Genomic DNA, 26191 nt, shown 5'->3' with positions numbered 1-26191 from the left:
AGATCCAACCGTACATCATAAATAAAGTCGCATGATTTGCCGCTGCAACGCGATACGAGAAGCAATCATTGCGCAACAACAAACAACGCTCCCTGTGCCAACTCACAGCACATTACTGTACTGTACGACCGGAGTACCGGGCAATGATTTCAAACAATGGCTACAGCCTGGACGGGGCAGCGCCTCTGCCCCGGCCGTACGGGGAAATTCAATGGCTGCTGACTGACCCCGTCACTGTGCAAATCTCTGCATACACACGCCCCAGGAGTAAAAACTCGTATTTTTCACCTCCCGACGGTGAATGAACTTACAACAATTTCGCTATCGCTTTGCTAAATTCGGGCGCAAAATTGACCTGCATCATGGCCTAGCTTTCTACCGGTAAAACACTTTTTGTGTCTCAGAACGAGCTGACAAGTCCTACACCTAGGTCCTCCGCGAGCTCATCCCACAGGGGGATGAGGATCAGCACGACGAGGAACACCGACGCTATCAGGGCGCCCCTCCTCCAGGTGCCGACGTCGCTCACGTCGTCCAAGCATGGCTTCTCAGGTGTTCTCTGGGGATACATCACAAGGTAGACAGACATAGGTTAGTGCACAAAATACATGGATCCTCTCATGCCTAGTGTGTCGTCCATCCGTTTTCCTGTTTTTACCTGGCATAGGAGCACGTATAGGCCCCAAGGAAGAGACAGCGGACCCCCAAGCTATAAGGAATTTTTTTTTATGAAGAACGTTAGTTTCCGAACTAGAAAAACTGATATTCCTATGAGGTAGAGTCCAGCATTTTTCTTCAGTATTGATTGTATAAAAATGATTAAGATTGTTAGTGCTCTGATATACAAGTACACATAGAACATTGCACGTTGTTTACTATGAACGGAAATGCATTTTTCTGTTCTTCTTTTCAGAGGTATAAGAAAACAAGCTGTACATCAATAGATTAGAGACTCTGAAGCCAAAGCTGGGAAGGCTAGGTGCAAGATGTTGGTCGGAGAAAGAAAAAAGTCCAAGAGCAAGATGGACTGACGTACCACTCCAAGTCCAAGCAACGAATAAGTCGTCAAGCCAAATCCAAATAAAGCATCCTTGCCGAACGCACCCTGTTGAGCACACCGCAGAACTTCAGACTTGGTAAAGAACCTCAGGATTTTACTGCTAATCAATCATGTTATTTCACAGCTACAAGGTTAAGCACCAAAACGTCCAGAAGTTCTAGGTACTACCTCCATCTCAAAATATAAGACGTTTTTGTAGGCTAAACTACAAAAACATCTTACATTTTGAGATGGAGGTTATTTACTGTAAAGTTAGTGCAGATTGAAATACTGATAAAACAAGCTATGGAAATCTCAATAACTCACGAACAAAAGCGTAAAAGTTGTATTGAGATGTTGAATGTATCACTTGTTACTGTGCAAATGAAGCCCTTTTGATGGATCTGTCTGTCAGTAAAGTTGTAAATGAAAAATCAATGTTAGGTCTGAAAATTTTTCACTGACAGGAGGCGCTTGCACGGGAATTGCCAGTGGTCGAACAGTGTACCAAGTTGTAATTCTTATTTTTCTAAACATTCAAAAAACCCAACCACTCTAAGATTCACAAAAAACCCAACCACTCTAAGATTCACAAAGTAGAGCTTAACACCGTTTCCACTTTTCAGATCACTGACAGCTACAGGCATCTCTAAATAAAATGGATTTTGTTCCTGCATACACTAGTTTCTTGAACTCTTGATCATGATCTTTTGTTAGTAGTTCATGGCTGCATACTACTGTCCACCTCAGCAGTACAAGTCACACAGATTGGACATGTCACAAGTGCAGATATCCACTACCACTAGAGATGGAAGACAATGTTTCACTTTATTAAGTTTAGTCATAGCATCCTAAGTCACGCTTAAACGGCTTAGAAACTCTTATAAGAGAGGTGAGTGAAAAAAAGGGTCCTGAAAACAGTATTAACTGTCAAGGAAGGGAAACAGAGAGCCATTCTCAAAATGAGTAGCTACTGCTACATACTCCTGCCCACAAATATGTTATTTTAACCATGTGTACAAGAATTACACAAATAGCCTAACATGGTCATCATGCTCTTCTCTTACTAGCCTCTAGTTATGCTCTCCAAAGAGGAGCACTGTGAAGGAGATTCATTTATTCATGAGAGTATTGAAACATGGACTTCATTTGTGGACAAAAAGAGATGGCTAAAATGACCTATATTTCTGGATGAAGGGAGTGCATGCATATGGTCCAGTGTGATTATTTGGTTGCATCCATAAAAAAATTATATTAACTTTTACCTGTAAACCTCTTCCACCGTCAAGACATCCAACAGGAAGCATATTGAAGGCAGTAGTTGTTAAACCACACCTGCAGAATTTGCAGGAACAATAAGACAAAGAAAACCTGTTTGGTTACAAGAGGTCCGGCAATTTGTGAATGATACTTCACCAGCCAGCGATCACAAGCGGGTGGATAGAAACCGTAGCAGCATGCAGAGCACTGAAAATCAATTTAAGTTCATTAGAAAATAGAAACATAGAGTTCATATCGGAACTACAAAATGCAGAGTTGAGCAGTTGATAAAACATACGAAGCTAACAACTTCTATCATGGATGATGGGTATACTAGTATATTCAGCAGAAGTTGTATTACCAACCACAGTTTTTAAAGCGGTATAAGGTGAAGCTAGGTGCCTAAGCCCTGCTTTAACTATCAAGCGCTTAAGGGAAGGTGGTAAGGCGAGACGGCGGCCTGGCAACGTAGGAACAGAGCAATCGGCACATGTAATAGAGAGAAAATGGAACGTGCTGAGATGGGCTACTATCCATTGTTCCACACAGAACAGAACATCCTCATGGCATAAAGGCACATTATCAGTGCTGAAGTGACGCTGAAGCAACGCCTACAAAACCATGGTACCAACATGATTTGTAAGCTGTAAAAGTTCTTAATGCTTAACTATCCACACTCATATAAGATCCCATTACACATAATAATTCATCAAATATCTATAAGTCGGGAGTTAAGAAAACCACTGATACTCTACTTGAGATGATCAATCCTCCTAAAACTAGAAAGAGTTTCAGCTAATCCGGTACACGCCTCAAAAACTGCAGCTATGAGCGAGAATCAGGAAAGCAGCACACACTTTCTGAGTGTTCTAAAATGGTATCTATAACAGGATAGCACGACAGACTGAAGGAAAAAGTGCAGCTATCACATCTGGAACTAGGACAGATAAAAACTTAAAAAATAGTCTAACGAAATTAAATACTATTCCCTCTGTAAACAAATATAAGACGTTTTAGATCACTATTAGTGATCACTAATAGTGATCTAAAACGTCTTATATTTGTTTACAGAGGACATAGTTTAAATGGTAGAAAGTAAATGTCCCAAATTCCAGGTATCAGTCACCTGTAACCAAGTATTGCTCTGCTAATAAGTCCAAGCAACAAAGAACCCTGGAACAGATTGCTGGGTACTTGAACTAAATCAGTTGCCCCGGCAGGATTTGAGGAGAGCCACAAGCCTACAGAGAACATCGAAAAAGAAAGTGCAGCTCCAGCCAAAGGACCAGCCATTGATACGTCAAACATTGTCTTTCGATCTGGCAGAATGGATTTGAACTACAGGAGTGGATGATGAAAATAAGAAAACTTCAAAGTAGTGGTTGGACATAAATATGCACAATCGTATCACTTTTGCAACATGGTTCACAAAATTAGGCATGTCAAACAAATAACGGATAGCGGAAAAAAAGGTGTTTCCTTAAGATTTAGGCTCTGGAATGTACCTCCCATGAATGATGACACCCGAAGTAGAAAAAACAATATCGCTACTCAAGCATCTTCCAACAGATTTAATATTATTTACCACCATACACAAGGGAGAGGGGTAAAGAAACTTAAAATGAGGCATATTTTCCCAATGCTATCATGTTTACACGTGGGGAACCAGGTAATGCAGATAAAGCGCAATATATTATCAAGAACTCAAGATTTGACCCAACTCTTCATCATCATGGCATACTAGCAAATTAGTGATCAACTAGTTGATATATAGTAGTGAAATAGCATCACAATACATTCCTGTCTGATGCAATCTATACATATTATAATACTTCTTCTAAACATACTAACCTGAGTAATTGAACCAAAAGTTCCAAGAGTGAAGTTCGGAATGAAGAAAGGAATGCCCAGTTTCACATTCTTTGGGTATGCTGCCAAAAAGTGTCCAACTTCCTGCACCATAATGTAACATGGTAGGTCAGGTCAAAACAATTACAAAAGTGGGGCTTCATGAATAACAAAGCTCAAACCGCTAAATGCATCACTACTTAATTAAAGGATCCACTGATACAATTGTCTGCTAGTTGATGCGAACGTTGAATTGCTAGGAGCAGAGCTATCGATCGAATAGTTTGTTTTAAACTACCAACTATACCGATTACCGAGTCATAAAGGACAGAGCAATTATTCAGATTTGAGTCTTTACACAAACCTGCTCATAGCAATTATATTATGTTAATGCTGGAACGAGTTCAGCAATAACTCTAACAAAGGAAATACAATAAGATGTACTTTGCCGGTTTGCCCCTAGGACCACACTTTATATGGCAGCAAAAAACGTAAACACAACTGAATTCTGGGAGTCTTTTGTAACCAACTGGAGCATTGCAGAAAAGGTTAACAATGACAATTTCCATAGCATTTCTTGAAAGCTTGAACTGGTGTACAAGATGTGCTCCCTCCATTTCTATTTACTCCACATATAAGATTTTACTTAAGTCAAACTTCGTAAAGTTTGACCAAGTTTATAGGAAAAAATAATCAACATCCACAATACCAAATTAACATCATTAGATGGGTCATGGAATTAAATTTCATATTGTACACCTTCACTATTGTAGATGTTTGATATTTTTAATATAAATTTGGTCAACCTTTACTAAGTTTGACTTGAGAAAAATCTTATATGCGGAGTAAAAAGAAACAGGGGGAGTACTACTGCTCAAACAAGAGCTAAAAGACTAGATTTAGAATAAATGCTCAGCAGATCTTTGATGTGATTTACATGAAATAGTTGGATAGCCAAGACGCCATAAGCCACTGGCAGAGCAGATTCCACGAATGGAAGTAAAAGTTGCATGTCAGGTGGGGGTCCAGTAGCATTTGGATCAGTGAAATATGAAACAATATCTGGTGGAAGACTGCTTATCTGCACAGGTAAAAAAATTATTAGCAACCTAGCATAGAAGGGTATTAAGTTCTGGTACCAGATAACAGGTTAGGCAGATGTACCTTTGATGCAATTCCTAGCTCAATACAGGAGAACACAGTGAGAAGGAAAAGTAACAGTGAAATAACGTATTGCCACAAGGTAGTAGGTCCAGGCTCAGAAACTTCTCTTCTAAGCAAACCAAAACTAACACGTGGTCCCCCGCGTGGGTCATCCTCTTCTGAATTGGGCTCCTCCACCATGAAAAGATTATATTTGTCACCTGTAAGTTCACGTAGCTGCCGCTGAAGTTTTCCAAAGATTTCCTCTCTGTCCCCTCGGAGATTCCCAACAAAAAGGACTCCTTCCCCAAGATCACCAAAAGGTTCTTCTCTTGTCAACCAGAATGTTGTGTAGCCAAAAAACTTTTCCTTGATAGCCTTGACATCAGCTTGATCAACCTTTTCTGGGCCTAGGAGTTCCAATAACTTAACTGTATCGATATTATCCACACTGAAGCTCAAAAGAGGAGGCTCGCTTGATACACCAGGAGTCTGAGCAAATGGATATGTTATAAAATATGTTTGAGAAAAGAATTAGCCATGTTCATAATAAACAAATATGCACTACAAGTTAAAAGAAATGTTGGTGTACGCCTTATTAAGAAGTACATCCTCCGTTTCAAAATATTTGTCGTGGTTTTAGTTCAAAAACTAAAACCACGACAAGTATTTTGGAATGGAGGGAGTACATATCATGTTTTTCTCTATTTCTTAAGAAAAGGAAATTATTCAAGCTTACTGAAAGAATTCTGAAATTTGGTGAGTAAGTTCTAACAGGTTTAAACTGCTATGGCGGTATTCACATTACTTGGAACTTGCAGTCATAATAGAATAGAGAACTAATAGCTGTAGTGATATGATGCAATCATTACTGAGTATAGAGACAGGATGGGATTCATCATTTAGGTAGAATTTCATCTAACAACCTGGCATGCAGTACCAAAGTATCCAATGAAGGATACTAAATATCATAGCGCTAGGCTTTGAAAACACGAACAAGCACAATGTGGTAACATCCCTTCATTTTTGGCAACTGAATGTCGCGTCTGCCATATCAACATTAAGATAGTGCCTCTGCTCAAGAACATAGGATGTTTTTAATATCACTATAGTCTCAACATGTAAATTTGACCATTACTTCCTTTTTATGACCGTCTCATACTTGCACATACATGGCTTAATCTTTGAGACAAGCATATGACTACTGGCAGGATCAACCAGGTAGCATGTCCTCGGTGACATCCAGCGTCGGGGGTCGTCTTGCCCTTCCACTTGCGTGGAAACGCAAAGGCAACAGCCGGGCCGGTTGTCGCTGTTGAGCGGGCATACCTCATCCTCCCTGAGGATTGGCGCAGAGAGTTGAGTATCCTACCACGTAACAGGGAGAGATAGAGGCAACACTTGTTCCGGTTGTTCTCAGTTCGGAGAACTTTGGGTCGGGTCGGGGCAGCCAATAGGGCCACGAGCCCTTATCATGAGCAGCATCCGAGGCCAACAGCGTGAGCGAGGTTGCCTTGATAGCAGCAGGCATGCTACAGGCCAGCACCACGATGCAACGCCACAAGCACTATTAGGCCAGGGTTTAGGGTTTAGGATGGTAGCTGCAACTGCAGATTTATTATGTTCTGAGATTTATTTTTTGTGACAACTCTAACGATATCCATGTAATCAAACTAAATAATCTTCTATGTCATCATGGTCCAAGTTATAGAAGTTTAGCTACACTGTATGCTTTCTAAAATGTCATACATATCCGATTTAAGGGATTAATTACTTCACTAGTATAGTCATACTAACACTGCATCATAATCACTGATCACAAGGATCATTCAGGAATTCGATTCCCCTTTCAAAAAATAAGTAAATGAATGATAGCACCAATTGTGCATCCAATGATCCAATCCTGCCTCTAATTGCACACAGTTCTGTCTCTCAAACCAGCAGAATGGGCTTGAAAAATACTCCTAAATCAGCAAGTTGTTCAGTCCAACTATGTTCAGCACACGAAATGGCCAATGGCTTAGTTCCTCATACCGCAGAGGACGGAGATGACGAGGAGGAGAAGCTGCCCGAGCGGCTCCGCTCCTCCGCGGCCCCCACCTTGGCTTCCACGGGCGCTGCCGCCTCCTCCTCGCCCCGCTTCTCCCCGTCCTCCCCGCCTCCGCCGCCCTCGTCGACGGAGAAGCACCGCATCCGGTCGCACCGCCTCAGGGGCCTCCAGTCCAGGTAGGCGCCTCGCGGGCACCCCCACCGCGAGGAGGCCGCGGGGGAGGCCCTGGGCCTGGGGAGGCGGAGGCGGGCCGCGGCGGTGAGGTGGACGAGGGGCGAGCTCGCGAGCGCCGCGGCGGCGGCCGCCATGGCGGGGCGCGCAGTGTGGTGGAGCGCGCTGGGCTTGGCGGTGCGGTGGTCGGGGGCGGGAGAGCCCCGGCGGAGTGAGATGGAGCGGTGGGAGGGGACTAGGGGAGAGAAGGATAGGGTGCGGTGCACGGGGAAGAGAGAGAGTGTGGAGGAGCTGGATTTTTTTTTGAGGGATGGGAGCTGGATTGGTAGCTTTTTTTTAGGGATGAAAAACTGCTTTATTCATCGAACTCCACATTGAGTGGGATACAAAACTAGGTCGTAGGGAACGCCAAACCAGACATGACGACCCGGACCTCTAGATAGTGCGAACTTTGCTAAGCGATGTGCTTCATAATTAACAGCACGACTTTCAAGAAAAATTACAAGATAACTTAGCGGCTTTGATATTGATCTCGCTAATAACTGCTCCATAAACTCCCCTTGCCCTTCTGCTGATGTCTAGCACGACCCCACGACAGTCTGAGGCCACGTGAACTGGTGAATGCCCAAATCCTGTGCCAGGGACAGGGCTTCCCGGCATGCTATCGCTTCCAAAGTAGGGGGATCATAAACTCCTTCGACCACAAGAGCCGAGCTTCCAATGAAATTTCCTCCTTCGTCTCTGCAAACAGCCACAGCAGAGCCCCGTCTTCTTGCACGTACGCCTGCATCGACATGGATTTTGTGGTGGCCCACCGGTGGCTTCTTTGGTCTTGCATGGCCCAGAACTGGCGTCGCGGCGTTCCTGTTCTGGTTCTGCTCCCTGTTGCTAATGATCGTAAGATCTTGCAAGTACCTTTCGATGAAACAGTGGGTCGCTTGAGGGCTCTGAAATATTGCTTCGTGGATGGCTTTCCTCCGTGCGTGCCAGATGGACCAAAGAGTGACTGCCGTGATGATAAATTGATCATGTGACAGCATTCCCATCACCGTGAACAGCCAGTTTTTAGCTCATGGTTCCGTGTTTGACGTGATTTTATGTGTGATCTCCTCGTCCGCTAGCACCCAGACGCTTCGCGAGGATGTACATTCCAAGAGAGAGTGCTGCCATGAATCTGGAACTCCGCATAGCCCACAAGTGCTAGAATCAGCCATATGACGATGTGCACGTACGTCGTTCGTTGGTAGCGAATGTTTGGATAGTCTCCAGAGGAACATGCAGATCTTACCAGGAACAACTGTTTTCCAAAGAGACTTCCACACTCCCTCCTCTGCCCTTACATTTGATGGACCGGCTTCTCCTTCTAGCCAGGCCTCTCTTCTTTGTCTAGTCGCCACAAGCATCTTATAAGCTGATTTTACTGTGAATGATCCATGCTTTTCATGCTGCCAAGACCAAAAGTCCGGTAAGTTGCGAGTGCAGAGGGGAATGCCAAGTATGATCTCTGCATCCATATGCAGAAAAACTGCCTGAACAAGGGCTCTGTCCCATGAAGCTGTGGTGCTGATGATCAATTCAGAAACCATCGTGGGTGGATGCTTCAATTCAGAAACCATCGTGGGTGGATGCTGTACGTGGCAACCAAGAGGCCGGGGGAACTCCTCCCTAGGGAGCCAGTTTTGATACCAAATATGCATGGTTGCGTCGTTGCCAATCCTTTTGATAAGGCCTTGCTTTAAGGTATCTCGTCCCTCTATCATTGCTCGCCAAACTTGACTCGGATGCCCCCCAACTCCGCTTCCAGGATGCCAGGTGTGGGGTAATAGATACTCTTAAGCACTCGTGCACATAACTTGTCGGGGTACTGGAGCAGGCGCCATGCTTGCCGGGCCAGCATAGCTAAATTGGAAAGTTCAAAATCCTTGAAACCTAGACCACCCATGCCCTTGGGTTGAGTCATGGTCTTCCAGGATACCCAATGAGGCTTACATTTGCCCTCTTTGCTTCCCCACCAGAACCTTCTTATTAGCATGTTTAGATGTTCACATAAACCCCTCGGAAGCTTGAAACATGACATTGAAAACACCGGGACCGCTTGTGCTACGGACTTGACAAGTATCTCCTTTCCTGCCGTGGACATTGTACGCTCTATCCATCCTTGCACCTTGCTCCAGAGTCGATCTTTTAGGTACTTAAAAGCACCATTCTTAGAACTGCCAATATCAGACGGCATTCCCAAATACTTCTCATTAAGAGTTTCGTTGGGTACATTAAGGGTATCCTTTATCTCCTGTCTTACCAAGTCTGGCACTCCTTTGTTGAAATAAATATACGATTTGCCATAGTTGATACATTGTCCCGTTGCCTGACAATAAGTATTCAGAACATGGTACACCTCATTAGCCTCCACACTATTTGCCTTGAAAAACAGCAGGCTGTCATCTACGAATAGGAGATGGTTCACCAGGGGTGCCGTAGGCGCCACTTTTAGACCACTCAGGTTGGATGACTCACTTTTTGATTTTAGGAGGCATGAAAGGCCCTCTGCTGCTATCCAGAACAAGTATGGAGATATTGGATCCCCTTGTCTGATTCCTCTCAATGGTTCAAATTGTTGTAGTTTTTTGCCATTGAACAACACTGAAAATTTGACCGTGGTTACAAGGCTCATCACTATGTCAACCCACCGTTCATTGAAACCCAACTTAAACATAATTGCCCTTAGATAAGACCACTCCATTCTGTCATAAGCTTTCGTCATGTTGAGCTCGAGTGCACAAGATTGGTTCTTCTTAGCTTTGTTACATTTCATAAAGTGCAAACACTCATAAGCTGTAATGATATTATCTATAATCATTCTCCCTGACACAAAAGCAGACTGTTCTTTTGATATAATATCAGGCAGGACTATTTTCAACCTATTAGAAATCACCTTGGAAGCAATTTTGTATAGAACGTTGCACAAACTGATTGGACGAAATTGGGACAAGTGGGTAGGGTTTTTCACCTTGGGTATGAGAACTAAAACAGTCTCACTGATGCATGCTGCCGACTCGGTGCCTTCCACAATTCTCAAAACCGCATTGGTTACCTCCTCGCCACAAGTGTCCCAATGGTGCTGGAAAAAAATGAACCAGGAAGCCATCGGGCCCAGGTGCCTTAGTGGGTAACATCTGAAAAAGTGCGGTTTTAACTTCTTTTTGGTTGTACGGGGCATTTAACATATCATTCATACTTTGCTTGACTTTGGTCGGGACCGTGTCTAGGACATGCGCCATGTCTTGAACACCTTCTGATGTGTACAACTGCTGATAAAAGTATGTTGTCAAGCTTTCCATCTCAGGCACATTTTCTGTTGCCTGGCCATCCTCCTTTTGAAGCGATTTTATCTGATTTTTTCCTCCTCCGCCTGCTAGCCCGTAGATGAAAAAAGTACGTGTTCTTATCTCCGTGCATTAGCCATTCCAGGTGAGCACACTGCCTCCAAAGAATCTCCTCTCTATGAAATAACTCAGTTAGTCTATCCACGACTTTTAATTCCACATGTGTTGGAGCCGATCTGCCTGGGATCTCCCATAACTCCTGTAGCTGTCGTGGAGTTGTTGTATTTCGCGTCGCACATTGCCGAAATGTGTTCGGTCCCAGCCCAACAAGTCAGATGATAGCGAATGGAGTTTGTCGCTAATCGATCTCACTGAATCTCCGGCTCCGCTCGCCCATGCAGATTGTACTAGGGGCACCTGTTGGGGAACGTAGTAATTTCAAAAAAATTCCTACGCACACGCAAGATCATGGTGATGCATAGCAACAAGAGGGGAGAGTGTTGTCTACGTACCCTCGTAGACCGAAAGCAGAAGCGTTAGAACAATGTGGTTGATGTAGTCGTACGTCTTCACGGCCCGACCGATCAAGCACCGAAACTACGGCACCTCCGAGTTCTAGCACACGTTCAGCTCGATGACGTCCCTCGAACTCCGATCCAGCCGAGTGTCGAGGGAGAGTTCCGTCAGCACGACGACGTGGTGACGATCTTGATGTTCTACCGTCGCAGGGCTTTGCCTAAGCACCGCTACAATATTATCGAGGAGGACTATGGTGGAGGGGGGCACCGCACACGGCTAAGAGATCAAGAGATCAATTGTTGTGTCTAGAGGTGCCCCCCTGCCCCCATATATAAAGGAGCAAGGGGGGGAGGGGGCGGCCGGCCAGGGAGGAGGCGCGCCATGGGGAGTCCTACTCCCACCGGGAGTAGGACTCCCTCCTTTCCTTGTTGGACTTGGAGAAGGGGGGAAAGAGGAGGGAGAGAGAGGAAGGAAAGGGGGGCGCCGCCCCCCTCTCCTTGTCCTATTCGAACTAGGGGGAGGGGCGCGCGGCCCAGCCCTGGCCGCCTCTCCTCTTCTCCACTAAGGCCCACTATGGCCCATTAAGCCCCCGGGGGGGTCCGGTAACCCCTCGGTACACCGGTAAAATCCTGATTTCACCCGGAACACTTCCGATATCCAAATATAGGCTTCCAATATATGAATCTTCATGTCTTGACCATTTTGAGGCTCCTCGTCATGTCCGTGATCACATCCGGGACTTCGAACAACCTTCAGTACATCAAAACTCATAAACTCATAATATAACTGTCATCGAAATCTTAAGCGTGCGGACCCTACGGGTTCGAGAACTATGTAGACATGACCGAGACACGTTTCCGGTCAATAACCAATAGCGGAACCTGGATGCTCATATTGGCTCCTACATATTCTACGAAGATCTTTATCGGTCAAACCGCATAACAACATACGTTGTTCCCTTTGTCATCGGTATGTTACTTACCCGAGATTTGATCGTCGGTATCCAATACCTAGTTCAATCTCGTTACCGGCAAGTCTCTTTACTCGTTCTGTAATGCATCATTCTGTAACTAACTCGTTAGCTACATTGCTCGCAAGGCTTATAGTGATGTGCATTATCGAGAGGGCCCAAAGATACCTCTCCGACAATCGGAGTGACAAAACCTAATCTCGAAATACGCCAACTCAACATGTACCTTTGGAGACACCGGTAGAGCTCCTTTATAATCACCCAGTTACGTTGTGACATTTGGTAGCACACAAAATGTTCCTCCGGTAAATGGGAGTTGCATAATCTCATAGTTGTAGGAACATGTATAAGTCATGAAGAAAGCAATAGCAACATTCTAAACGATCAAGTGCTAAGATAACAGAATGGGTCATGTCAATCACATCATTCTCCTAATGATGTGATCCCGTTAATCAAATGACAACTCATGTCTATGGTTAGGAAACATAACCATCTTTGATTAATGATCTAGTCAAGTAGAGGCATACTAGTGACATTAAGTTTGTCTATGTATTCACACATGTATTATGTTTCCGGTTAATATAATTCTAGCATGAATAATAAACATTTATCATGAAATAAGGAAATAAATAATAACTTTATTATTGCCTCTAGGGCATATTTCCTTCAGCACCAGACCCGGGTCCCTTTCCCATGCCAATTCATATTTAAAGGATCGCGGGGCCCGCTTGCATGCATCTTCATGCACGTACTGCACGTAGAGGGGAATGTGGTCGCTCGTCGCCGCTGTCTTGTGCTCAAGCCTTGCTGTTGGAAAGGTGATGGTCCATGCAGGATTTGCCACGCCCCTGTCCAATCTAACTTTTGTATATGTTCCTCCCGCCACCTTCCATTCAAAAGTCCAATCAATGCTAGTATAACCTATATTTGACAGGCCACATGTATCCAAAGCATCCCTGAACGCATCCATCTGTGCCTGGTTTCTGTGTCCGACTCCATCATGTTCATGTGCATGGAGCACCTAGTTGAAATCACCTAGGACTCTCCAGGGTATATTGTTAGAGCCAACAATTCCCCTAATAGTGTCCCAAGTCTTGTATCTCTCATTCACCTGGGCTTCTCCATAGATGAAGGTAACCCTTGTTCTAATATCCAGAAGATCATTAATGATAACATCAATGTGATACTGAGAATAACCAACAACCTCAAGCTTTATTTATTCATTCCAGAATATTCCGAGGCCACCACTTCTGCCCAGACTGCTAACAACAAAACTCTTATTAAAACCTAACGAACCAACTAATTTTTCAACTCTAGAATCCTCTATTTGGGTTTCAAGGATGCATAGTACAGAGGGGGCAAACTGCTTCGTTAGATCACGAAGCTCCTTCACTGTCGCGGGCTTGCCAATCCCACGACAGTTCCAGCATAGGAGACTCATTGCGCTAGGCACGACCCCTCATGGGAGCTCTGTTGGAAATATGCCCTAGAGGCAATAATAAAAGCATTATTATTATATTTCTTTGTTCATGATAATTGTCTTTATTCATGCTATAACTGTATTATCCGGAAATCGTAATACACATGTGAATACATAGACCATAATATGTCCCTAGTAAGCCTCTAGTTGACTAGCTCGTTGATCAACAGATAGTCATGATTTCCTGGCTATGGACATTGGATGTCATTGATAATGGGATCACATCATTAGGAGAATGATGTGATGGACAAGACCCAATCCTAAGCATAGTACAAAGATCGTGTAGTTCGTTTGCTAGAGCTTTTCCAATGTCAAGTATCTTTTCCTTTGACCATGAGATCGTGTAACTCCCGGATACCGTAGGAGTGCTTTGGGTGTATCAAACGTCACAACGTAACTGGGTGACTATAAAGGTGCACTACAGGTATTTCCGAAAGTGTCTGTTGGGTTGACACGGATCGAGACTGGGATTTGTCACTCCGGATAACGGAGAGGTATCACTGGGCCCACTCGGTAATGCATCATCATTATGAGCTCAAAGTGACCAAGTGTCTGGTCACGGGATCATGCATTGCGGTACGAGTAAAGTGACTTGCCGGTAACGAGATTGAACAAGGTATTGGGATACCGACGATCGAGTCTCGGGCAAGTAACATACCGATTGACAAAGGGAATTGTATACGGGGTTGATTAATCCTCGACATCGCGGTTCATCCGATGAGATCATCGTGGAGCATGTGGGAGCCAACATGGGTATCCAGATCCCGCTGTTGGTTATTGACTGGAGAGTCGTCTCAGTCATGTCTGCTTGTCTCCCGAACCCGTAGGGTCTACACACTTAAGGTTCGGTGACGCTAGGGTTATGAAGATATGTATATGCAGTAAACTCGAATGTTGTTCGGAGTCCCGGATGAGATCCCGGACGTCACGTGGAGTTCTGGAATGGTCCAGAGGTAAAGAATTATATATAGGAAGTGCTGTTTCGGCCATCGGGACAAGTTTCGGGGTTATCAGTATTGTACCGGGACCACCGGAGGGGTCCCAGGGGCCCACCGGGTGGGGCCACCTGTCCCGGGGGGCCACATGGGCTGTAGGGGGTGCGCCTTGGCCTACATGGGCCAAGGGCACCAGACCCACTAGGCCCATGCGCCTAGGGTTTCCATGGGGAAGGAGTCCAAGTGGTGGAAGGCACCTCTAGGTGCCTTGGGGGGGGAGGGAATCCTCCCCTTGGCAGCCGCACCTAGGAGATTAGATCTCCTAGGCTGCGCACCAACCCCCCTTGGCCCTCCTATATATAGTGGGGGAGAGGAGGGATTTCATACCTCAGCCTTTGGTGCTTCCCTCTCTCCCCGTTACGTCTCTCTCTCGTAGTATAGGCGAAGCCCTGCTACTGTGACGCCCTGCATCCACCACCACGCCGTCGTGCTGCTGGATCTTCATCAACCTCCCCTCCCCCCTTGCTGGATCAAGAAAGGAGGAGACGTCATCCGTTCCGTACGTGTGTTGAACGCGGAGGCACCGTCCGTTCGGTGCTAAGATCATCGGTGATTTGAATCACGTCGTGTTCGACTACATCATCCCCGTTCCTTGAACGCTTCCGCTCGCGATCTACAAGGTACGTAGATGCATCTAATCACTCGTTGCTAGATGAACTCCTAGATGGATCTTGGTGAAACCGTAGGAAAATTTTTGTTTTCTGCAACGTTCCCCAACAGTGGCATCATGAGCTAGGTCTATGCGTAGTTCTCTTGCACGAGTAGAACACAAAGTAGTTGTGGGCGTTGATTTTGTTCAATATGCTTGCCGTTACTAGTCTTATCTTGATTCGGCGGCATCGTGGGATGAAGCGGCCCGGACCGACCTTACACGTACTCTTACGTGAGACAGGTTCCACCGACTGACATGCACTAGTTGCATAAGGTGGCCAGCGGGTGTCTGTCTCTCCTACTTTAGTCGGATCGGATTCGATGAAAAGGGTCCTTATGAAGGGTAAATAGCAATTGGCATATCACGTTGTGGTCTTTGCGTAGGTAAGAAACGTTCTTGCTAGAAACCCATGGCAGCCACGTAAAACATGCAAACAACAATTAGAGAACGTCTAACTTGTTTTTGCAGGGTATGCTATGTGATGTGATATGGCCAAAGTTGTGATGAATGATGAATGATCTATATGTGATGTATGAGATGTTCATGCTATTGTAATAGGAATCACAACTTACATGTCGATGAGTATGACGGTGAAAGGATGATCATGGAGCCCCAAGATGGAGATCAAAGGAGCTATGTGATATTGGCCATATCATGTCACTATTATTATTTGATTGCATGTGATGTTTATCATGTTTTGCATCTTGTTTACTTAGAACGACGGTAGTGAATAAGATGATCCCTTACAACAATTTCAAGAAGTGTTCTCCCCTAACTGTGCACCGTTGCTACAGTTCGTCGTTTCGAAGCACCACGTGTTAATCGGGTGTGATAGATCCTTACGTTCACATACAACGGGTGTAAGAAGTTTTACACATGCAAAAACACTTAGGGTTAACTTGACGAGCCTAGCATGTGAAGACATGGCCTCGGAACACAGAGACCGAAAGGTCGAACACGAGTCGTATGGAAGATACGATCAACATGAAGATGTTCACCGGCGATGACTAGTCCGTCTCACGTGTTAATCGGACATGGCCTAGTCGACTCGGATCGTGTAACACTTAGATGACTAGAGGGATGTCTAATCTGAGTGGGAGTTCATTAATAATTTGATTAGATGAACTTAATTATCATGAACTTAGTCTAAAATCTTTACAATATGTCTTGTAGATCAAATGGCCAACGTTGTATTCAATTTCAACGCGTTCCTAGAGAAAACCAAGCTGAAAGACGATGGCAGCAACTATACGGACTGGGTCCGGAACCTGAGGATCATCCTCATAGCTGCCAAGAAAGATTATGTCCTACAAGCACCGCTAGGTGATCCACCCGTCCCACAGAACCAAGACGCTATGAACGCTTGGCAGACACGTACTGATGACTACTCCCTCGTTCAGTGCGGCATGCTTTACAGCTTAGAGCCGGGGCTCCAAAAGCGTTTTGAGAGACATGGAGCATATGAGATGTTCGAAGAGCTAAAAATGGTTTTTCAAGCTCATGCCCGGATCGAGAGATATGAAGTCTCCGATAAGTTCTTCAGCTGTAAGATGGAGGAAAATAGTTCTGTCAGTGAGCACATACTCACTATGTCTGGGTTTCATAACCGCTTGACTCAGCTGGGAGTTAATCTCCCGGATGACGCGGTCATTGACAGAATCCTCCAGTCGCTTCCACCAAGCTACAAGAGCTTTGTGATGAACTTCAATATGCAGGGGATGGTAAAGACCATTCCTGAAGTATTTGCAATGCTGAAATCAGCAGAGGTAGAAGTCAAGAAGGAACATCAAGTGTTGATGATGAATAAAACCACTAAGTTCAAGAAGGGCAAGGGTAAAAAGAACTTCAAGAAGGACGGCAAGGAAGTTGCTGCGCCCGGCAAGCAAGCTGTCGGGAAGAAGTCAAAGAATGGACCCAAGCCTGAGACAGAGTGCTTTTATTGCAAAGGGAAGGGTCACTGGAAGCGGAACTGCCCCAAATACTTAGCGGACAAGAAGGCCGGCAACACCAAAGGTATATTTGATATACATGTAATTGATGTGTACCTTACCAGTACTCGTAGTAACTCCTGGGTATTTGATACCGGTGCCGTTGCTCATATTTGTAACTCACCGCAGGAGCTGCGGAATAAACGAAAACTGGAGAGGGACGAGGTGACGATGCGCGTCGGGAATGGTTCCAAGGTCGATGTGATCGCCGTCGGCACGCTACCTCTACATTTACCTACGGGATTAGTTATAAACCTCAATAATTGTTATTTAGTGCCAAGTTTGAGCATGAACATTGTATCAGGATCTCGTTTAATACGAGATGGCTACTCATTTAAATCTGAGAATAATGGTTGTTCTATTTATATGAGAGATATGTTTTATGGTCATGCTCCGATAGTCAATGGTTTATTCTTAATGAATCTCGAGCGTATTACTACACATGTTCATAGTGTGAGTACCAAAAGATGTAAAGTTGATAACGATAGTCCCACATACTTGTGGCACTGCCGCCTTGGTCACATAGGTGTCAAACGCATGAAGAAGCTCCATGCAGATGGACTTTTAGAGTCTCTTGATTATGAATCATTTGACACGTGCGAACCATGCCTCATGGGAAAAATGACCAAGACTCCGTTCTCAGGAACAATGGAGCGAGCAACCAACTTATTGGAAATCATACATACTGATGTGTGCGGTCCAATGAGTGTTGAGGCTCGCGGTGGCTATCGTTATGTTCTCACCCTCACTGATGACTTGAGTAGATATGGGTATGTCTACTTAATGAAACACAAGTCTGAAACCTTTGAAAAGTTCAAGGAATTTCAGAGTGAGGTTGAAAATCAACGTGACAGGAAAATCAAGTTTCTACGATCAGATCGTGGAGGAGAATACTTGAGTCACGAATTTGGCACACACTTAAGAAAATGTGGAATAGTTTCACAACTCACGCCGCCTGGAACACCTCAGCGTAATGGTGTGTCCGAACGTCGTAATCGCACTCTATTAGATATGGTGCGATCTATGATGTCTCTTACCGATTTACCGCTATCCTTTTGGGGCTATGCTTTAGAGACTGCCGCATTCACTTTAAATAGGGCTCCGTCGAAATCCGTTGAGACGACACCGTATGAATTATGGTTTGGGAAGAAACCTAAGCTGTCGTTTCTAAAAGTTTGGGGATGCGATGCTTATGTCAAGAAACTTCAACCTGAAAAGCTCGAACCCAAGTCGGAAAAATGCGTCTTCATAGGATACCCTAAAGAAACTTATGGGTATACCTTCTACCTCAGATCCGAAGGCAAGATCTTTGTTGCCAGGAATGGATCCTTTCTAGAGAAAGAGTTTCTCTCGAAAGAAGTAAGTGGGAGGAAAGTAGAACTTGATGAAGTATTGCCTCTTGAACCGGTAAATGGCGCAACTCAAGAAAATGTTCCTGAGGCACCTGCACCGACTAGAGAGGAAGTTATTAATGATCAAGATACTTCTGATCAAGCTCCTACTGAAATTCGAAGGTCCACAAGGACACGTTCCGCACCAGAATGGTACGGCAACCCTGTCTTGGAAATCATGTTGTTGGACAACAGTGAACCTTCGAACTATGAAGAAGCGATGGCGGGCCCGGATTCCGACAAATGGCTAGAAGCCATGAAATCCGAGATAGGATCCATGTATGAAAACGAAGTATGGACTTTGACTGACTTGCCCGTTGAACGGCGAGCCATAGAAAATAAATGGATCTTTAAGAAGAAGACAGACGCGGATGGTAATGTGACCATCTATAAAGCTCGGCTTGTCGCTAAGGGTTATCGACAAGTTCAAGGGGTTGACTACGATGAGACTTTCTCACCGGTAGCGAAGCTGAAGTCCGTCCGAATCATGTTAGCAATTGCCGCATTCTACGATTATGAAATATGGCAAATGGACGTCAAAACGGCATTCCTTAATGGTTTCCTTAAGGAAGAATTGTATATGATGCAGCCGGAAGGTTTTGTCGATCCTAAGAATGCTAACAAGGTGTGCAAGCTCCAACGCTCGATTTATGGGCTGGTGCAAGCATCTCGGAGTTGGAACATTCGCTTTGATGAGATGATCAAAGCGTTTGGGTTTACGCAGACTTATGGAGAAGCCTGCGTTTACAAGAAAGTGAGTGGGAGCTCTGTAGCATTTCTCATATTATATGTAGATGACATACTTTTGATGGGAAATGATATAGAACTCTTGGACAGCATCAAGGCCTACTTGAATAAGAGTTTTTCAATGAAGGACCTTGGAGAAGCTGCTTATATATTGGGCATCAAGATCTATAGGGATAGATCAAGACGCCTCATAGGTCTTTCACAAAGCACATACCTTGATAAGATTTTGAAGAAGTTCAAAATGGATCAGTCCAAGAAAGGGTTCTTGCCTGTTTTGCAAGGTGTGAAATTGAGCTCAGCTCAATGTCCGACCACGGCAGAAGATATAGAAGAGATGAGCGTCATCCCCTATGCATCAGCCATAGGTTCTATTATGTATGCCATGCTGTGTACCAGACCTGATGTAAACCTTGCCGTAAGTTTGGTAGGAAGGTACCAAAGTAATCCCGGCAAGGAACACTGGACAGCGGTCAAGAATATCCTGAAGTACCTAAAAAGGACTAAGGAAATGTTTCTCGTTTATGGAGGTGACGAAGAGCTCGTCGTAAAGGGTTACGTCGACGCTAGCTTCGACACAGATCTGGATGACTCTAAGTCACAAACCGGATACGTGTATATGTTGAATGGTGGAGCAGTGAGCTGGTGCAGCTGCAAACAGAGCGTCGTGGCGGGATCTACATGTGAAGCGGAGTACATGGCAGCCTCGGAGGCAGCACATGAAGCAATATGGGTGAAGGAGTTCATCGCCGACCTAGGAGTCATACCCAATGCGTCGGGGCCAATCAAACTCTTTTGTGACAACACTGGAGCTATTGCACTTGCCAAGGAGCCCAGGTTTCACAAGAAGACAAGGCACATCAAGCGTCGCTTCAACTCCATTCGTGAAAATGTTCAAGATGGAGACATAGAGATTTGTAAAGTACATACGGACCTGAATATAGCAGATCCGTTGACTAAACCTCTCCCTAGGGCAAAACATGATCAACACCAGAATTCCATGGGTGTTCGATTCATCACAATGTAACTAGATTATTGACTCTAGTGCAAGTGGGAGACTGTTGGAAATATGCCCTAGAGGCAATAATAAAAGCATTATTATTATATTTCTTTGTTCATGATAATTGTCTTTATTCATGCTATAACTGTATTATCCGGAAATCGTAATACACGTGTGAATACATAGACCATAATATGTCCCTAGTAAGCCTCTAGTTGACTAGCTCGTTGATCAACAGATAGTCATGATTTCCTGGCTATGGACATTGGATGTCATTGATAACGGGATCACATCATTAGGAGAATGATGTGATGGACAAGACCCAATCGTAAGCATAGTACAAAGATCGTGTAGTTCGTTTGCTAAAGCTTTTCCAATGTCAAGTATCTTTTCCTTTGACCATGAGATCGTGTAACTCCCGGATACCGTAGGAGTGCTTTGGGTGTATCAAACGTCACAACGTAACTGGGTGACTATAAAGGTGCATTACAGGTATCTCCGAAAGTGTCTGTTGGGTTGACACGGATCGAGACTGGGATTTGTCACTCCGGATAACGGAGAGGTATCACTGGGCCCACTCGGTAATGCATCATCATTATGAGCTCAAAGTGACCAAGTGTCTGGTCACGGGATCATGCATTGCGGTACGAGTAAAGTGACTTGCCGGTAACGAGATTGAACAAGGTATTGGGATACCGACGATCGAGTCTCGGGCAAGTAACATACCGATTGACAAAGGGAATTGTATACGGGGTTGATTAATCCTCGACATCGTGGTTCATCCGATGAGATCATCGTGGAGCATGTGGGAGCCAACATGGGTATCCAGATCCCGCTGTTGGTTATTGACTGGAGAGTCGTCTCAGTCATGTCTGCTTGTCTCCCGAACCCGTAGGGTCTACACACTTAAGGTTCGGTGACGCTAGGGTTATGAAGATATGTATATGCAGTAAACCCGAATGTTGTTCGGAGTCCCGGATGAGATCCCGGACGTCACGAGGAGTTCCGGAATGGTCCGGAGGTAAAGAATTATATATAGGAAGTGCTGTTTCGGCCATCGGGACAAGTTTCGGGGTTATCGGTATTGTACCGGGACCACCGGAGGGGTCCCGGGGGCCCACCGGGTGGGGCCACCTGTCCCGGGGGGCCACATGGGCTGTAGGGGGTGCGCCTTGGCCTACATGGGCCAAGGGCACCAGCCCCACTAGGCCCATGCGCCTAGGGTTTCCATGGGGAAGGAGTCCAAGTGGTGGAAGGCACCTCTAGGTGCCTTGGGGGGGAGGGAATCCTCCCCTTGGCAGCCGCACCTAGGAGATTAGATCTCCTAGGCTGCGCACCAACCCCCCTTGGCCCTCCTATATATAGTGGGGGAGAGAAGGGATTTCATACCTCAGCCTTTGGTGCTTCCCTCTCTCCCCGTTACGTCTCTCTCTCGTAGTATAGGCGAAGCCCTGCTACTGTGACGCCCTGCATCCACCACCACACCGTCGTGCTGCTGGATCTTCATCAACCTCCCCTCCCCCCTTGCTGGATCAAGAAAGGAGGAGACGTCATCCGTTCCGTACGTGTGTTGAACGCGGAGGCACCGTCCATTCGGTGCTAAGATCATCGGTGATTTGAATCACGTCGTGTTCGACTACATCATCCCCGTTCCTTGAACGCTTCCGCTCGCGATCTACAAGGTACGTAGATGCATCTAATCACTCGTTGCTAGATGAACTCCTAGATGGATCTTGGTGAAACCGTAGGAAAATTTTTGTTTTCTGCTACGTTCCCCAACAAGCTCGCCAAACACACATCAAGGTTTTTGGTCACCACTGCATTCTTCCCACTGTTCTTGTCGGCTGTGTTCGAGCTTTGCTTGGTTCTCTTCGGCTCTTGGATTGAAGAAGGGCTTAGCGGGATCTCTGGTGGAGGTAGCAGCAGAAGATTGCTAGCACCACTGGCAGCCGCCGATGCCAAAGCTGATTTAGTGTCACTTGTTGTAAACCCTCTTTTCCTGTTGTTATCTGCCTCGCCCATATCCACATCAGAAGTGTAGTTGGCTCTCTCATCCTCATTGTATCCTCCAAAAGGATTGGTCTGGGTATAGCCTCGGCCCCGGCCTCTTCCAGACTGGCCTCTACCATGTCCACCTCTCCCTGCGTTGCCATCATCTTGTCCTCTTCCCTCTCCTGGACCACTTCCCGGCCCTGTGAACCACGTCTCTTTGAGGTCCTTGAAGACTAATGCTTTTGGTGGATGAACCCCGTCGCCACACTCTTTAAACAAATGCCCAAGATATCCACACACGACACACCAATCTGGGAGCCGTTCGTATTTAACTCTGAATATCACTCTTTGGAGGGCATCCTTCTTCTTGATCACAAGCGAGACTGCGTTCTTAAGGGGTTTTGTAACATCAATCCTTACTCGAACCCTAACGAAGTTCCCTTCGAAGTCCTGTGATTTTTGCTAGGCAAAGATGAATTCTCATACGGTAGCGGCCAGTGCCTTGATTTTGGAGAAGAAGCCACAGGGACGTCATGGATCTGAACCCAAATATCTATCTTATTGAGCTCTATCGACGACGGCTTAGTGAAGCCATCATAATGCGCTAGCACTACGACTTTCCCTTTGAAAGTCCATGGTCCATCCTCCATTACCCGTTCCCAATCGCCAAGGCACCCAAACTGCATAGTGTACAAGTTCTCCTTGAGTGGCATGATCTTTACCTCCTTCGCCAAGTCCCAAGCAGCTCTCATGTTCCTATAGAACCAGTACTGGCTATACATTTTTTCTGTATAAACCCTAACAATGGCCATCCAGCGATTTGCCTCTGCTGGAAGTTCCTCATCTTCAATCACAACGTCCTCAAGATCGTCTTCCTTCAATCCAAGTTCTTCCATCATTGCCTCTAGGTCGGAAGCAGACGTGCCCGATCCTGAAGCAGCATCATCCATCGATCTCTTGCTCGAGGTTTCTTTCCCGCGAGTGGTAGTGTCCCTATGGCCCTTAGCCCCTGCGAGCTGGATTGGTAGTTGAGTTGGCGGTGCTTTCCTGGGCCTGACAGTCTACCACCATTGCGAAAATATCCTGCGAAAATCTTATCTTCGGCTATCGAAGGGCCGGCCGGCCTGGATCGCCCACGCGTCGCGCCGGCCCATTAGGTTCCGATTTTCTTGATTTTCTTTTCCTTTTTTCTCCTTCTTTCTTTTTATTAATTCTGGCTTTTTATTGTTTCCCTTTGATTATAAAAATTTACAACATGAACATTTTTAAGCTCAAGATAGTTTGGATGGCTTCAGCACAACAAACTAGAAGGGTGCCAGAGCCTAGAGGGCATGATTTAGAAACAACAAGGCGTCAGACTTTTAAGTATGGAAACCAATCATTTTTTGGTGTGTCTGGAACTCAGTCGACTGGTATGTTTTTTTCCCTAAAAATGACGGCGAAAAATGTTGTGGCGGTATTGCAAGCAACAACAATAAATACTACGAACATCCTAACTGAAATGCTATAACCGCTGATGAATGATGTTGCAACCGGTGAGAATATGTGCTACAACCGATGAGGGACGACATGTTATAACCAGCAAGACGGATGTTACAACCCATAGGAAAAAAATGTTGCAAACAATGGCCTTAAATGTTGCATGGTTTTAGTCGATTGATTTTTAGCAGGCCCAGTCATTTTTTATGACAAATCACGTTGTTGTCAGGACGACGGTTTCTACAGAAAATTCAGGGAGCTGTATTCAACAAATGAACTCCTCGAACACTCAACCAACATGCTTGTGACAGAAGACGGGGTATCGAGTTCAACCAACTATTGGTAACCATCAACGTGATGGACGAACTTGCAAGGAACTGGGGATACTACAGAGCGCATGCTATATGCATGATCGAGGCTAATCAATTTGTGACTGAAATATGTTGCATGGCGCGCAACACGAGCCTAGACTTCCTCTGTATGGCCAGGCCGAACGCCTCTGACATGTCAAGTTCCTCCGGCCTCCCGCCATCGGGAAGCTCCCAGTTGAAGTGGTAGAGGAGGCCCGCAAGCACGAGCTCCATGTTGGCCTGGCCGAGTGCTATGCCGGGGCACATCCTCCTGCTGGCACCGAAGGGGATGAACTCGAAGTCGCCGCCCCTGAAGTCAGCGACGGCGCTCCCCTCCTCAAACCTTTCCGGCCTGAACGCCTCGGCATCCTCCCAGTAGGCGCCGTCCTAGGTCATGGCCCACGCGTTCACCAGCACCCTGGTCCCCTCGGGGACGTCGTAGCCCATCACCTCGCATGCCTCCCGGCACTGCCGGGGCAGCAGGAACGACACCGGCGTGTGTAGCCGCAGCGTCTCCTTGATCACCCGGCCGATGGACGTAGCTAGCTTCCCCATGTCGCCCTCGGTCAGCTCGTGCTGGCCTTTGAATGCCTCCCGGACCTCGGCATGCGCCTTGCGGAGGAGGCGTGACTCCTTCACGAGCTTTGACATGGCCCATTCCAGCATCGTGGCTGATGTCTCGCTCCCAGCCGCAAACACCTCCTGAAATTAGTAGACGGTGGTACTAAGAGAGCGTTACGTGTGACCATGCTTGGATCAACTTTGAAATGAGAAAAGGGGAGTGGTAAGTGGTAACCAGGACGACGATGATGATGATGTCCGTGGTGAGGGCTGTTGGGGAACATACCATGCAATTTCAAAAAAAATCCTACGATCACGCAAGATCTATCTAGGAGATGCATAGCAACGAGAGGGGAGAGTGTGTCAACATACCCTTGTAGACCGAAAGCGGAAGCGTTTAGTTAACACGGTTGATGTTGTCGAACGTCTTCACGATCCAACCGATCCAAGTACTGAACGTATGGCACCTCCGTGTTCATCACACGTTCAGCTCGATGACGTCCCTCGAGCTCTTGATCCAGTAGAGGGTTGAGGGAAAGTTCCGTCAGCACGACGGTGTGGCGACGATGTTGATGATGTGATCCACGCAGGGCTTCGCCTAAGCACTATGACGCTATGACTAGAGGAGTAAACTCTAGACGGGGCACCGCACACGGCAAAAAGAACAATTGATGTGCCTTTGGGATGCCCCTGCCCACGTATATAAGGAAGGGGGAGAGAGGCCGGCGACCAGGAGGGGCGCGCCATAGGGGGAGTCCTACTTGGACTCCCAGTCCAAGTAGGATTCAACCCCCCTTCTCTACCTTTTTTCACCGAAGGGAATCGAAAGGAGAGGGAGAGGGAAAGGGAAGGGGGGCGCCGCCCCCTCCTCCTTGTCATATTCAGACTCCCTAGGAGGGGGGTGCGTGACCACCCCTTGCGGGCTTCCCTCTCTCTCCCTTAGGCCCATGTTGGCCCTACACTTCCCCGGGGGGTTCCGGTAACCCCGGTACTGCGGAAAATGTCCGAACCTCTCCAAAACTATTCTGGTGTCTGAACATAACCTTCCAATATATCAATCTTTATGCCTCGATCATTTCGAGACTCCTCGTCATGTCCGTGATCTCATCCGGGACTCCGAACAAACTTTGGTCATCAAAAACACATAACTCATAATACAAATCACGATTGAACGTTAAGCGTGCGGACCCTACGGGTTCGAGAACTATGTAGACATGATCGAGACACATCTCCGAT

The 26191-nt window shown here is 46.0% G+C and overlaps 1 protein-coding gene and 1 pseudogene across 2 annotated transcripts; both read right to left on the bottom strand.

The window, feature by feature from the left end:
* Positions 1 to 68: 68 nt before the first annotated feature.
* LOC123113616 (probable zinc metalloprotease EGY1, chloroplastic) lies at positions 69 to 7811 on the bottom strand. 2 transcript variants are annotated; one of them, XM_044534913.1, is made up of 10 exons: positions 7325 to 7811; positions 5312 to 5782; positions 5085 to 5228; positions 4151 to 4252; positions 3426 to 3637; positions 2456 to 2506; positions 2305 to 2374; positions 1037 to 1105; positions 659 to 709; positions 69 to 559 (listed from the first exon to the last, which is right to left on the bottom strand). In XM_044534913.1, exons 1-10 carry the CDS (start codon positions 7646 to 7648, stop codon positions 401 to 403), a joined length of 1653 nt encoding a protein of 550 aa, XP_044390848.1. In that variant the 5' UTR covers positions 7649 to 7811; the 3' UTR covers positions 69 to 400. The 2 variants fall into 2 exon arrangements, with proteins under 2 accessions (XP_044390848.1, XP_044390850.1); XM_044534915.1 differs by lacking the exon at positions 659 to 709.
* Positions 7812 to 24466: 16655 nt separating this feature from the next.
* LOC123115086 (zealexin A1 synthase-like) overlaps positions 24467 to 26191 on the bottom strand; it is a 33182-nt pseudogene continuing 31457 nt past the window's right edge.

This window comes from Triticum aestivum, chromosome 5B (assembly GCF_018294505.1).
Source record: "Triticum aestivum cultivar Chinese Spring chromosome 5B, IWGSC CS RefSeq v2.1, whole genome shotgun sequence".
Classification (NCBI taxonomy): domain Eukaryota; kingdom Viridiplantae; phylum Streptophyta; class Magnoliopsida; order Poales; family Poaceae; genus Triticum; species Triticum aestivum.
The sequence above is the reverse complement of the archived record's forward strand: the minus strand, read 5'-3'. Positions and strand labels throughout refer to the sequence as shown.